The 14,977-nt window shown below is 50.7% G+C and overlaps 1 protein-coding gene across 3 annotated transcripts; it reads left to right on the forward strand.

The window, feature by feature from the left end:
- Positions 1–514: 514 nt before the first annotated feature.
- Positions 515–14,596, forward strand: Mybphl (myosin binding protein H like). 3 transcript variants are annotated; one of them, XM_050120919.1, is made up of 9 exons: positions 515–987; positions 8,688–8,776; positions 9,315–9,510; positions 9,700–9,839; positions 9,973–10,132; positions 10,237–10,373; positions 11,778–11,964; positions 13,281–13,324; positions 14,527–14,596. In XM_050120919.1, exons 1-8 carry the CDS (start codon positions 840–842, stop codon positions 13,289–13,291), a joined length of 1,068 nt encoding a protein of 355 aa, XP_049976876.1. In that variant the 5' UTR covers positions 515–839; the 3' UTR covers positions 13,292–13,324; positions 14,527–14,596. The 3 variants fall into 3 exon arrangements, with proteins under 3 accessions (XP_049976876.1, XP_049976875.1, XP_049976874.1); XM_050120918.1 differs by having other exon boundaries at positions 13,281–14,588; XM_050120917.1 differs by having other exon boundaries at positions 11,778–14,588.
- The last annotated feature ends 381 nt before the right edge of the window (positions 14,597–14,977 follow it).

The following is a 14,977-nucleotide window of genomic DNA, read 5'->3' on the forward strand; positions in this document are numbered from 1 at the left end:
CTATGGTTATTATTATCTCCACTTCACAAATGAAACCCAACTGAGATGCTGGGGGTGGGGAGCTGGGGGAGGCCTTGTCCAGCAAGCACAAGGTCCTGGGTTCAAGCCCAGCACACACACATGTATGCACACACACACACAAGGGAAGGTGCGAGACAACCCCCAGTACATACGCGTGCACGCACACACACATGAGGAAAAGTGGGAGATGACCCCCGGTACACACACACACACGCACAAGGGAAGGTGCGAGACAACCCCTGGTACACACATACACAGGGGCAGGCTGTCACCCAGCTAGCTGATGACAGAGCTCAAGTGTGACCAGTGTAGTCTGGCTGCAGAGGACAGACTGACTGTCCTCACCCTTGCCCTGCCCTGCCCTTGGGACTGGGACATCAAAGGGAGGGGCCCATGAAGGCCAAGGTGTGGACAGCTAAAGCTGTACCTGAGAGTTATGGTCTTGGGACACTATGCCCTGTTGAATGGGCTGGAGGTCAGGAGTTATCACGCAGGTCTCTCACCAAAGACAGAAGTCCCTGCTGTGCACCCCTGTGCTCCAGCTCCCCTCTCCCTCCTGATGCTGTAGGGTGTCATCTCACGCCCAAGATAACAGAGCCACCTCAGCCCCCCTCCTGGAGCTATTCTGGGCTGCTCTCTGATCCTCCTCTTCCCCTGGCCCCTACTTCACCCCTCAGTGGGAGTAGGTGGGTGGGGAAAAGCCAGCCCACTTACATAAGCCCACGGCTGGCTGCGGACCCCAGGGAGATCAGCCTGGACAGCAGGTGCTTAGCCCCTCCCTCAGCAGCATCTGAGAAAATCTTCGGCAGGAGCCCAGCATGGAGCCAGCCACCACACTGGAGGCGGCCTCATGCTCCCAGCGGCAGGTGGAAGCAGCTGCTGGCCCAGGGGATGCTGAAGGAACCCAGGTTTCACATCTGCAGGATGCAGCCAGGACCTCTCGGCAGCTCCTGCCCTCTATTGAAGGTGAGGGTGGGGATGCTGAGAAGCGTGGGAGGGGAGGCGAGACCTTCCCACTGTCTTGGATACACTTTAGGGGTCCACCCACCCCTGTGCGCAGGCTTTAAGAACTTTAGGGAACTGCTACTGAGAGTAATATAGGAATATTCATGGGAGCCCTCACACTCCTTCTCAAATTAGGACTTGCTACTCAGATATCTCTGTGGTTTGCTCTTTAGCTGAAAAGTCAGCCAGTGAAGCGGCACTTTACAGTGACTAGCAATGATTTGTTATATTTTTGCCATCAAGAATAGTCACAAGTCCCGGGAGGACCCAGGAGACTCATGGCCAACTGGGAAGGGAACGGGGTGGGAGGGTGGGGGTGAGGTAGGAGACATTTCTAGGGGAAGAATGATCCCCAAACCAAGGCTATGAGGAAGTTGAGCATCTTAGGTGGCCTCCGCCTGGGCCATGCTACAGCGTCAGGACCGTACCCTAATGCCCTGCACCAGCTCACCTGGCCGTGGCCTCTCAAAGTCAGAGCTCTGTGAAGCAGAGCCTTTTAAGGAGTACAACATTTCTACTTTCTGCTTGGTGCCTGTTCCAGCCCCATCGCCCTGCTAACTGCCCCAGCCCCAACTGTCCTGGCTGAGCCCCCTCCCCCAGCTTACCTGGAAAACTGCCCATAGCCAAATGAATGTGTGTCTCCACTACCCCTGGGTCTGCAGACCCAGGACGTGAGAAATGGCTCCTCCCTTCTTTGTGATGGTCTTTAGCCGCCCTGTGGCTATGCTAAACATTTAGCCCAACAGAGTCCCAGTGGTACACCCGGTTAAATTTGCAGGAGATTTGAAGACCACACACAAGGAACCTATGAACTCCAGGAAGAGAAAAGGTGGGAGAAAAAATGACATTCTAAGAGGGCAGGAGAAGTTCCGGTCTTCTTTCCCAGCGTGACCTCAAGCTACAAGGTGACCTTGGACAAGTCAACTTAACCGCTCAGTTTCAGTTTCTTCTCTGTAAAAGGACTTTAAAGATCTCCCAAGCAGGGCAGTTAGAAGGGTGGCCGAAGCGATCTGATTTGCATTGGAAGAGACTAAACCAACATGGGAACATTTCCAAGAAAGAGATGACAACCATGTTCTGTCTCCAAATAGGGCCCGAAAGCACAGCTACTCACTCTTGGACTCTTAACCCTGGGAAAGATAAACCAAAAGCGTTGCTGAAGTTCACAGGGCTTCTGAAACCCACCTAGCAATCTTGAAGGACGCCTGGCAGGGGACCTATGACTCCTAAGTTCTCAGAGTTCTGAAGACTGACTGCCTCCTAACACTGCCTGTTCCTCAGAGAGGGCACAGAATCTGAGGGGTGCTCCAGAGAGCGTGTGACAGCGGGGACGGCCAAGTGGGTGGAAATTCACTGGCATGATCAGAACAGGCTGCAAATGACCAATAATAGACGTTCAGACCAACTGCCTGGCCAAATCAGCAGGATGACGCAGCTAGCATTGGTACCATTTGTCCTCAGCGCTCCACCGAGGTACTGTGTCCAGGAGTCAAAACCTGAAGGATCGAAAGGAGAAGCTAGGGAAGAGCTACACCCCTGCGCTGGAGAAGCTGGGCCCTGAGAAAGAGATGGTCAGCCACTAATTTCAACAGAATTGCTCGGAGCAGCTGTGCACCTGTGTCCCATCTGAACCTCCTCCAAGTGTCTTCCAGGCGTGGGAGCTGATCTCACACCGAAGAGGAGTCAGCCTGCCTCTGTGGTTTCCTTCCTCCCCCTACAAATACTGACTTCCTCACCTAGTATATGCTAGACAGTATCCTAGCAGTAGCCAGGTAGAAAAATAAACAGAATTAACTAAAACAATGCCTTCAAGGTATATTCTAATAGAAGGAAGGGGACAGATAAGTGGAAGACGGTGTGGTGCCAAAAGTACCACAGCAAAGGAGTCCAAGTGCTGGGGGGAAGAGGCAAGCAAACGTCATGTTCCAAAAAAGGATGATGGGCAAAGGCCTCACAAACGGGGTATGATTTGAGCATCAGTAGAATGGATATTTAAGTGGATTATTTTTTCGGTAGGTAGATCAAGTGCAAAGGTCCTGAGGCAGTAATGTACTTAATGGGTTGGGCCACTAGGCAATGGCACAGCCAGGGAGAGAGACAATGCTAGGACCCAGGGGCAGAGAGTCAAGACATAGCACTATGAAGGATGAATTGATTCTGGGATGATGGGCAGCCAGGGCAGGGGTGAGGAGGGGCGGCCAGGGCAGGGGTGATGATGGGCAGTAGTGATACAAGTCTTTAATATAAGCACTTGGGAGGCAGAGGCAGGTGAATCTCTGTGAGTTCAAAACTAGCCTCATCTACATAGTGAGACCCTGTCTCAGAAAAAATTTTTTTTATCAAAGTCTGTCTGAAAGCATCTTAACAGTCAAGTCAGAATATATTTTAATCATTTACATAATCAATTCCATTTTCATAGATCACTTACATACTATTATTCACACCTCACATTTGGATCTTCAGGGGCTGAGGGGATACATGGGAGAACTATGACGCCCCTATCTAAGGTGTCATGTCTCAGACATGCAGCATGGTTATTTGTCAAGAATTTCACATACATAGACATTGTATTTCCATGTCAAGTCAGCAGAAGTTTTGTTTTCTCCTGCATGCTTGTCTGTGCATTCACAGACATTGTGTGGGTGGAGGTTTATTTAACCAGGATCAGGCACTGCCAAGAGGGTGTAACAAAGTGAGAGAGGACAGAAGGAGCTGGGTGATTATGCAAGAAAGTGGGTGTCGTGACCGTGAACTCCGGGCTCATGGGGAAGAGAGGAACAGGCAACACGGGATGGGAGCTAGGGAGACGGGGGGGGGGGGGGGGGGGNGGGGGGGGGGGGGGGGGGGGGGGGGGGGGGGGGGGGGGGGGGGGGGGGGGGGGGGGGGGAACACGCCTCTATGGCGACAAAATTGCAATATGGCAGCATTCAGGATGAGAGGCAAATAGAGAGTCTATCCGTTAGGGGTGCTCGCTGATGAAACAAGTACACCTCAAAGGCAGCGTGAGCTTCTTACTGCTAGTATAGGACTAAAAATAAGTGTCCCTCTTAGGGAGATCATTCTCCACAAAGCAATTTAGGGACACTGGCATTTTTCCTACAGCGGTTTTGCCACTTGAGGGGTCCTATGGCAACCTGCCTACAGACAGAAGTTGGGGGGCACAGAAAAGTCATTTCTTATAAGCCCTGGCACTTAAACAATCCCCATCCTCTCTACTCACACTACATCAGAGAGAATTAGTACCTAGCCCTACAGCAGCGGTCACTGGAAACTCTCCCCGGTGGGGCAGTCGCTGCTCAGATGTACTGTGATGTCAGGTAACATCAGAGTTGGTGGTCAAGGAGCTGTCTTTGTTAAAGAGGTGTGGAGGGAGTACACCACTCTCCGGATCACAGGAAGGTTGTAGTTTATGGGTAGAGAGAATGACCACGAGATCTAAGGGCTGAAGCAGGCTCTGAATTGGTGAGTGTCAGGTCCAAAAGAAACTCAGATCAAATGGCTAATTGTAGTTCCTATCAACTTCCCTAGGAGGTACTGCACCAGATATACCATGTCTGCTGGCCTCCAGGCTCACTCAGTACCCATGGCTCCTCTCAGCTTTTCTCACTCCGGCCCCTACACCCTACCCTCAACTTCTCCAGCTCCTGGGCTTCCCCCTTCCCCCCTTCCCTTCTCATTCCACATGACCCCGCCAATTTGGCCATGCTCTTTCTTGGTTCCCTTGGCTCTCTCTTGGCGTTCCCCCCTCATCTCTCCTCCTCCTCACATGACTGGGTTCAGTCTATTGGTCATGTCTAGTTCACTACTTTCCCTGGTCCTCACTCTTTCGGATGCCTCTGGCTGTTCTCTTCCTCATACAACAATAAAGACCTTCCCTTTGACCATACTTTGGAGCAGTCACGTCCTTACTTCATCTATCTGGTGCTGAAACCCCCGTTCTAAACAGTGAACCAGGGAGTGAGAGGACCTGCAGGAGTTAAAAGGATGGACATTGAGATGACTAGGACTTATGCATGGAGCCATGTTGACGACAGAGGCAGTGAGCAGGGTCCAAAGACCCCAACCATGAGAGCAAGACCGAAAAGGGGTGATGAGTCTTTATCACAGAGAACTGTTATTTCTACTTCTATGGCCTTTTGGTTTTCCTAATCTTGCTTTCATAGTCTTCAAGGAGGGTTTATAAGGTTGTCCTTTATAAGGAGGGTTTTCTCTTTCTTTTCCAACCATACCCTACCAATGTAGAGTGTGAAAGTGTAAATGTTTCTCTAAAAAAGTCTGTTGCTTCCTTCTTAAATCCCTAGAAACATTTGCTTTCGAATCCATAGATGGCTTTGAACCTTTTGTCCTTGCTTTGGTAACCACTTACTCACACAGGCATGTGTTTATGTATGCATGCATTTATTTGTGTGCGCGCACACACACACACACACACACACACACACACACACACACCACTCTACGATATATGTGCTCTTTTTCTCTCCCCAGGCCATAGCAGTGATGAGCCATACAATCTCAGGAGAGAAAGTTTCTGGCCATGTAACAGAAAATTATGGGCGGATATGGCCAATTATTTCCTATGAGAATAGAAAAAAGGAACATGAGCATCAGGAGATTAAAAGTTGGGGTAGATCGTAGGATAGCCAAGATCTCAGGACTCAAAATAAGCTACATTTTTGAGATTTGGACAATATTCTATTGGAGAGAAAAGAATGAGAACAATCCAGCTTAGAGGTCAATGTTTCTCAAAGGAAATTTCAAAATCCTTTCCCCCCAGGAATACAAGGGGAGAAAAATCAAACTGTGGCCATTGGTCTTGGCCCGAGAACACTGAGGCGAAATCTTCCTTAGAGCTCTGGGTTCTGAGTCCTGTGGCTTCCTGACGTCTGAGGAGGAAATGCCCTTGGGTGTGATGGGAAACCTCCCCAAGGTCAGTCCAATTTACACGGAGGCAGGAAGAGGAAGGCCTCCAAGGAGCCCTCAGTTAACATTCTGAACAGAGGGTCAGGTTGCTGACCAGGTTGAATTTGGAAGGTGACAGAACCCAGTGCTGACAGGGCACCGATAGCTGCCAGACCCTCTCTACTAACCAGCGTGTGGTCACCCTCAGGGCCACCTGTGGCTCTTGCCTGGGAGTCAGGGACACCCTGGTGACTTCAATAAGATCATCTTGTCAAAGACTCATAAATAAAGAGCCTCGGGGAGACCCTCCCCCACCTCAGCATCCCATGGTGGGCTCCCCTTGAGACCCCAAAGGCTGCTCTGCACATACCCCCAGCTCTGCACAGCCCCCCAGCTCTGCACACTTGAGCTGATGCTCCTTCTCTCTAGTGTGGGTGAACAGATGCTAACATTCTCTGAGAAAATTTGTAAGAAATAAGAAATGCCAGGTAGAAACATATATCAGCTCCCACCAATCAATCAGCAGAAGGCCAGACCTAGTCTTGAGCTGAAACCTCGGCAAGGTAGGTCCCAATTAATGTGTCTCCCCGTGGGAAACGTGGTTCCTATCCTCACAGCTCAGGCCTGCTTGGTCCCTGAGCCTACCCTTCTGTCTCCCTTCTTTCCCTGCGTCCTCTGGGTGGCTGGAGGTCATACCAGGCCCTGACTCTGGCTCCTTGGTCTAGGGAGACACTGATGAGGGCAGGAGACTGGATGGGTGAGTCATGCTTGGAAAATGGGTCCTTCGGACTTCGGGTTCCAGCTAGGGAGGCAGGAGTCCTGGGCACCAGGCCCAACTCCACACCTAGCCTAGAGCTCAGCAAATCAGTGTCTCTCTGAGCCTTGGCCCCTCCAGTTGGCTGGTTTTTCTGGGGGTCTGTAGGGTCTTTCACTCACTGAGAGCCCTTTTAACTCCCATGGCCCGTAGGTAGAACAGGGACAGAGGAGCATGTCCCCTGGCAAGTGCAAAAGCTTATTTCCTTGCTCGACAATGGAAAACCGAGGCCAACAAGATGAGGTTTTTTGATCTTCCTTTTCAATTACTTCTCTCCTTAAAAAAGAAAAAAAAAAAACTCTCACATCCGCCTCTGTTTAACCCCTTGGTTGCTTGCCAAGATGGCCACAGAAGAAGAACGCATCATACAACACTTCTGTTGTTCCCACCCCACCCCCTCACCCCCACCCCCCACCCCCCCACCCCCGCCACCAAAGTCAGCAGAGAGCAGACAGAGCAGGGTCACTGGGCAGTCTGGGCAGCATGCCTGCCCTGTTCCTACTGAGAACACTCGTGTCCCCTTAGCACACAGCTTCCAAAGGTACAGGCCAAGTCAGATCCAACCCAAGTGAGAACAGCAAAACAAGGCAGCTAGATCAAAGTGATGGTCAGCAAACGTTCGTGTTTCTAGTGACTGCTGAAGACAAGTGGTTGGAGATCATGATGGGAGGCTGTCTATAAAATGAGGCGTAAGAAGAACACAGCGGGACCTCTGTCTATTATTTTCTTTTAACTCGCTTCATTTAAAGGGTTGCTTTATACAATGTGTGCATTCAAGCTGTTCAGTCTATAAGCAAACATGCTCATGTTAGGCTCAATGCACAGGGGAGTACTCTCAGGGAAATGTGTGTTATCAGCAAGCTTGGAATGCCCTGTCAAGCACCCTGGCCGCAGGAATGTACCAGGGTGGAATTTCTTCAACTACTAGGAAGCAGTTTTGGCAGGAAGTCTTGGGTTGTCGTGGGAACTGAGGCGCTGCCACAGTCTAACTTAAGACAAAAGCAGCAGGGGACTGCCTTGGAGAAAAGAGGAAACAGCCACTCTGGAAAGGTAGGAGGAAAAAATGGTCCTCAAGTGAGCCAGGTGGGATGTCTGCACTTCTACAGCCCTCAGCATCCTCCCGGAGAACAAACCCTGCAACCCCCACCCCCCCAGCACCTCTCGCCTGCACTGGCAGCAAAAGGCGCGAAATCTCCCAACGCTTCCTGCAGCGTGCCTGGAGAGCAAAGGCAAGGAAGGGACCCAATCTTCCCCAGAGTTTGTTTGTATGAAGTGATCTACCACCCTTGGGAAGAATTCCACACAGTGTAGGGAGCAGGGTGGCCATGAAGAGAAGGGACCCAAGCACTGGCTCCCTCTGGCATGTCTTCAGTGCTGCCTCCATGGGAGGACAGGGTGTTGGCTCCTCTGCAGAGCAGAAAGCCGTCTCTCAAGGCCGGCACTGCCTGGGAGAGGATTCACTTGGACAGCAATGTTATTAAGGACCAAGCAAAACATCACTGGGGAGACCAGCTGTGAAGACTGAAGGGTCTGGCACATAGAAGGGAAGAAAAACAGGTGGAAAGCTGGTGGCTGAGAGTTACAAACCAAAGCCAGCACCAGGTTCAGGGTCCAGGTTCTCACTGTGCAGTCCATCCGGCTCACTTCCTAGGTGCTAAGTTCACAGGTGGGCATTACCACATCCAGCTCCCATGTTCCTTCTACCTTAGCCTTTCCTGGGGTTGGCTTCAGCCATCTGCCCCCTAAGTCCCAGCAATAAAATGAGTGTGGGTATACAGTCTAATGATGGAGCCCCAAAGTGACTGAGATTGCTGGGTTTGATCCCCAGCGCAACAGAAGGGTCTAGGAACATTCCCTATGATAGGGGCTTAATTTGATGGTCACTTTGGCCAGCACCCACTTCCCTCTAAGGATTCGTTTCCTGTTCTCTCTTTTTATCACTCAGAGCACCCCAAGATCTGGCTACCTCGGGCCCTGAGACAGACTTACATCCGGAAGGTTGGGGACACAGTGAACCTACTAATCCCATTCCAGGTGATCACACCAACCCTGTGTTGGGACCAGGTCAGGGCTTTGACTTGGAGACAGAACTAGGGCTGTGGCCATTTTTCTGGCCTTGGATGAGAAGACCCATAGTAACAGAAGTCTGAGGCCATATCACCACCATCCCACGCTACCAAGGTTGGGTTTGACCAGACAGATATGCCCTAGGAGAGGAGGGAAAGCTAAGCCAGACCCTACAGCCAGGCCCTCAGTTTTAGAGAGTTCTTAGGGGTTTGGGGGCAGCCACTCAGCTAACCAACTATTCTGAGTACCCCAAAAGACTCAAAGCCAGTTCTATGTCTGGAGACTACACTGAAAGGAGGGATTTCCCTGGAGGAGTCTATCAAACACACATGCACACATGCACCCATGCATGCACCCATGCACACATGTACCCCTCTAGCTTAAGGAATTCAGCTCCATGTCAAGATACCTGTGGGCCTGGGGTAGACTCCCTGCAGCAACAGGAGGAGAGTGTGTGTATATAAGAGCCTCTTGGGAATGCTCCAGCCTTATCCCCACTGCTCAGGGCAAACCCAAGCCTCAAACCACCTGGACTCACAATGGCTCTGCCCTGGACAACAGCCGTGTGAGTGTGCGGAGTGGGGAGCAGGACACTATTCTTTTCATCAGAGAAGCCCAGCGTGCTGATTCAGGATGCTACCAACTCTGTGTGCAGCTTGGTGGGCTGCAGGCCACTGCTACCATCAATATCCTGGTGATTGGTAAGTTTGGGTGATGGGAGAGGTGGTCTCTAGGTTCTCCGGGATGAACAGGAGCCAGCTCAGGGAGTCGCTGAAATGCTGGCAGGCGATGGGAGGCCTCTGAACAGAGAAAGGAGACAGGGGTGTTTCTAAATGAGATTACCACATGCGGTTTGCATGGTGCCCACTGCCATGGCTTTGCCCTTCCAGAGAAGCCAGGCCCTCCTCAGAGTATTAAGTTGGTGGATGTTTGGGGCTCCAATGCTACTCTGGAATGGACACCTCCACAAGATACGGGCAATACAGCGCTCCTGGGATACACGGTGCAGAAGGCTGACAAGAAGTCTGGGGTGAGGACAGTCTGGGACGGAGGGAGGGAGGCGTTCTGAGCTTCCAGAAGCTCCACGTGGGGTGAGGCAAAACAAAAAGAAAGAAAAGCCCAAAGCTGTGGTGTCTCACACGACGTCTCCCGGGGACCCACAGCTGTGGTTCACGGTCCTGGAGCGTTACCACCGCACCAGCTGCGTCGTCTCCGACCTCATCGTTGGCAACTCCTATGCCTTTCGCGTCTTTGCGGAGAACCAGTGTGGGCTCAGTGAAACGGCTCCTGTCACAGCTGACCTTGCCCACATCCAGAAAGCAGGTAAGGAAGCTGAGACTGTGGGCCGCCAAGACTGAGAAAGAACAGGACCCCAAGTGGGGCAAGGTTCTCAGATGCCACATCGTGGTTCCTCTTGGTACCCACAGCTCCTGTTTACAAGACCAAAGGGTTTGCCCAGCGGGACCTCTCGGAAGCCCCCACGTTCACCCAGCCTCTGGCAGACTGCACCACCATCACTGGTTACGACACTCAGCTCTTCTGCTCTGTGCGCGCCTCTCCCAAGGTGAGTGGGGAGCTGGGGGGGGGCGGGGTGTCCTGAGCCGCTTCCTGCTACTGCCCCATCCTGAGCTATGTCACAGGGTATTCTAATTGAACATCTGCTCTCAGTGCCACCATCTGCCTCCAGGACAGCAGGTTACTTAGGAACTGTCAGGGTGTCTGTAATTCAAGATAGATGGATGCAGACGATGTTCCCTTTGAGGCTGAGGTGCTCATGTACAAAGACATCGCTTCCAGCCAGTTATCTGGCAGAAGTGTCCGATTCCCACTGGCTTCCCTTTAGTCGCTCCTCATGCCTTGTCTGCAGGATTACACAGATGCACGCCGCTCGCTCTGCATGCAATCTGTTCTTTGTACTCCACACCCATAGCAGCCGCTACCAAGTAACTCGGGTTACAAGCGCGGGTCAGACTGAGTGGAGATAACATCTTGGAAGGGGAATTATGATAAAAAACCACTTCCGAAACGGGGGTGGGTGGGGGCGGGGTAGACGGACGACGACAGAAACCACTCACAAGCAGTGGGATAGGTAGGATATGAATGGATCACAATATGTACATGAAAAATGGAGACCCTGGGCTGGCAAGATGGATCAGCGGGTAACAGCGCTTGCTCCCAAGCCCGACAACCCGAGTTCAGTCTCTGGGACCCACATGGTGGACGGAACATGCGTTATGGCTCCAGTGCACCCTTCTGCCTCTCCACATACACATAAGTGTTATTTAAAAATTTGTTTTGAGATAGGGATTCTCTGTGTAGCCTTGGCTGTCCCGGAACTTGCTCTGTAGACCAGGCTGGCCTGAAACTCTGAGAGATCCATCTGTCTCTGCCTCCCAGGTGCTGGGCTTAAAGGCATGTGCCACTAGGGTGGCTTTAATACATATGTTTTATACATGTATTTTATACATGCACTTTTAAGTGGAGCTCATAGCTAGGTTTGGTAATGCATACCTTTAGTCCCAAGACTCTAGAGGCAGAGGCAGAGGAATCTATGTGAGTCTGAGACCAGTGTGCCTAGCCTGGTCTACATAGGGAGAATAGTTAAAGCTACAATAGGGAGACCAGCCTGCCTAGCCTGATCTATCTAAGGAGACCCTAGTTTTAAACTTCTTTTTTTAATTTAAAAAACGTAGACCTTGATGTCCAGTCATAACATGCAATGGCTGCTTGAGCAGTTTCTTCCAAGTCAGGGGCATCTGTTGGAGTGGACTAGGGTTCAGTCACACTCTACACAAACCCAAGAAGGAGCTCCAGCCACTGAAAGGGGAATCCAATCCCACAACATCGGGGGCAGGGACCCTAGCAGGAAGCCATCATCCACAAGCCTTGCAGGCAGTCCTAGACATGGAGCACAGGAAGGACGACCGACTCTTACTCTGCTCTGCTGCCTCTCACCTTCATCTTCCAGCCCAAGATCATCTGGCTAAAGAACAAGATGGATCTCCAAGGCAACCCCAAGTACAGAGCCCTCAGTCAGCTGGGGATCTGCTCCCTGGAGATCCGTAAGCCTAGTCCCTTTGATGGAGGCATCTACACCTGCAAGGCCATCAACGCCCTGGGGGAGGCGTCCGTGGACTGTCGGGTAGATGTTAAAGGTAAAGATGGAGAAGCAGTGCCTAGGGTGCCAGTGTCTCCTTCTTCCACCCTCCAAGAGAAACTCAAGCCGAGATAGAAAAGGCCCTCCCTTCGATGAAGGACTGTTTGGCTCATGGCTCGAGAGCACAGTCTGTCAAGGCAGGGAAGACCACAATAGGGCAGGGGTGTATCCTGGTATAGGAAGAAGAACATGAAACTGCTCCCTCACGTCTGCATGCATCAGGAGGCAGAGAGAGATGAACACTGATGCTCCTCACGTGTTTTCCTTTTGTCTTTTTATTCAGGCTCCCAACCTATGGGGTGATGTCACTCATGACCAGGGTGGGTCTTCCCTCCTCCATTAAAACTCTCTAGGAACACCCTCACAGACGTGCCTAGAGGTGATCGCCTCAGTCACTAGATACAGTCAAGAGAACATCATCACCACTGACTGAGGCCCTCGTGTCACTGTCACCATTAAGATGCACTAGGAGCTCATTTACCACCCATTTCTGTCCATCACAATTCAACAGTGTAGGAAGAATCACTATTTTCAGTTTTTTTTTAAAGTACCAGTGTGAAATATAAGAGGAAAACTCTGTACAGTGATGGTTAGCTAGGAGATGGCAGAGATAACTGTATACAGTGATGGTTAGCTGGGAGATGGCAGAGATAACTGTGTACAGTGATGGTTAGCTGGGGAGACAGCAGAGATAACTGTTCACCAGTGATGGTTAGCTGGGAGATGATTCTCTAGAATGCCATCACCAAAGGCCAAGGCCCCTTGCTCAGATCCCTTTCCTTTAAGCCCTGTGATCTTCTGTCCCAATCCAGGAATGCTGCAGAAGTTTACTGGTTTTGTTTTGCTTTCCCCTTGGCTTGCTTAGGTAGCACTGCACTGTCCGCCTTCTCTAAGAGATCCGTTCATTTATATCCTTTCCTGCTACTTTGTCGGAATCCCCATCACGGAACTAGCATATTATTGGGTTGGGGGAGGTCATTTTATACCTATATTCCAATATACCGTAAATATGGTCATATCACCCCAGCACATTATTTTGTACTTGGCTATTTATAGATTTGTCTTCCAGCTAAACCATAAGCTCGATGACATCGAGCTTTGTCCCCAGTGTCAGCCTAGTTGCTGTCACACAGAAGGTTGTAGCTAAATATTTGTTGCATGAATCATGAGTGAGGTGGCCTTTAGATATCCTGTTCTCTACGTATAGACCCCCCAGCTAGTCTCATGCAGGACACCCATTCCCAGTGCTCTGGGAGGAGGTTTTCCAGAGATGTCTGCAATGTTAACACTGAGAAAAAGTCTGTGTTTTTGCAGCTCCTCATTAAGGCTGTCCTAGGAAGACAGGAAATTTGAGGAAGGTAAGGAAAGAGGGAAATGGTGTCTAGGTGGATTAGTTCATGCTCAGGCCAATGCTGTTGAGTTTGGGATGAATGTGAGCCTCTCAACCATGTGTCCATGGTGATTTTTTTTTTCCCCCAAGACAGGGTTTCTCTGTAGCTTTGGAGCCTGTCCTAGAACTAGCTCTTGTAGACCAGGCTGGCCTCGAACTCACAGAGGTCCACCTGCCTTTGTCCTGGGATTAAAGACATGCGCCACCACTGCCTGCCGTCTTTTCCCCCCTTAGGTCCTAACACTATCAGCTCTTTGGAGGGACCTAGAATAGAGAAAGTCGGCTTTTGTCATAGCCTGCGCATTTCTGCTTAGGTCAATGATAGAGATGAAACCTAATAATCTTTGGAGAATGTGAGCTTCTACCTAATCATGGTGTTCTGTGGGAAGAGCTGGGTGGGGACCCTAAGAGGAAGAGACCAGAGTCCCCACTGCCAGACCCGCACTGTAGGTAGGGGACAGTTCTGCTCAGTGTTCCGACCTCACCATCATAAGCGGGTAAGAAACAAAGTGGCTTGTCCCCATTCTTTCAAATTTTACGCGTTTCTCCCTGTTCAGCAGAAGAAAATCATTTTTCTTAAATGTCAACAATAACTTAACATTTGGGTATGTGGTTTCCAAGCCGCTCATCACTGGCAAAGGGCCGCTTGGATCATTATCTAGAATGCGGTAGCTGTTTCGAATTCCCCATCATTCACAGGGAAAATGCTGTGTATAAACTCATGGCTGAGGTGAAAGAAAGGCCCAGGGCAGAACAAGAGACCTAGCTCCCAACATTTCCTCTTGACTTTCAGCTCCTGGCTGAAGAAAAACTGAGCACGAATTCGATCCTCCAAGCCATTTATTTAAGCCCATCAACGATAGGGAGCAAATGAAAACCCTATGGGCTGCATTAAATGCGCAAACTCTCCTCAGGAGAGCCTTCTCTGCCAGCTGGCTTATAGACGTTTCTCTCCCTCCCCGCCCTCTCTGTCGATACCGTGTTGTGTCAGTGTTGACCTTGCTATCCTTGGTTCCCTTCTGGCTCCCAGCTGGTGCTCAGGAGCAAAGCACGGTGGGCAGTGAATTTATAGCACTGGACCCAGGGACCATGAAGAAAGATGGTCTCAGAGCATCCTGGATGCACTCTGCTCGTCTGGTATGGTGTTACTAACACAGCCTCTCCTTGCAGGGCCTCCGGGAAGCAGGACCAACAAGACTGTATTCTTAAGGAGCCTTAGCTGGCTTGGCCTAAGCTAAATAAATATATAGATCCTCAATTCTCGAAATGTCCTTTCTGAGCCTTTCTACACAGGGAAAACTCATGAAGGTTGCAGTCTTTCAACCAGACTAGATGATCCCAAAACCCTAAGATTCCTCTTTTTCTTCTGTTCCTTCATATCCACACAGTCTCTCTTACAGAAGTGGTCCCTCTCCCCCGCCTGACTTTTTTTTTTTTTAAGATTTATTTATTATGTATACAACATTCTGCCTCCATGTATGCCCACATGCCAGAGAAGGGCGCCAGATCTCAGTACAGATGGTTGTGAGCCACCATGTGGTTGCTGGGAATTGAACTCAGAACCTCTGGAAGAGCAGCCAGTGCTCTTAACCTCTGAGCCATCTCTCCAGCCCCCCCCCCC

The sequence above is a fragment of the Alexandromys fortis genome, unplaced genomic scaffold, assembly GCF_014885135.2.
Source record: "Alexandromys fortis isolate MF-2015 unplaced genomic scaffold, M_Fortis_MF-2015_v1.1 scaffold_176, whole genome shotgun sequence".
In the NCBI taxonomy this organism is placed as follows: Eukaryota; Metazoa; Chordata; class Mammalia; order Rodentia; family Cricetidae; genus Alexandromys; species Alexandromys fortis.

What these genes read in the sequence shown, in the direction of transcription:
- Mybphl (XM_050120917.1), top strand. Translation starts at nt 840, where the DNA reads ATGGAGCCAGCCACCACACTGGAGGCGGCCTCATGCTCCCAGCGGCAG. An exon ending in CATCAATATCCTGGTGATTG is followed by an intron (nt 9,511 to 9,699) that starts GTAAGTTTGGGT and finishes TTGCCCTTCCAG; the next exon opens with AGAAGCCAGGCCCTCCTCAG. An exon ending in AGGCTGACAAGAAGTCTGGG is followed by an intron (nt 9,840 to 9,972) that starts GTGAGGACAGTC and finishes GGGGACCCACAG; the next exon opens with CTGTGGTTCACGGTCCTGGA.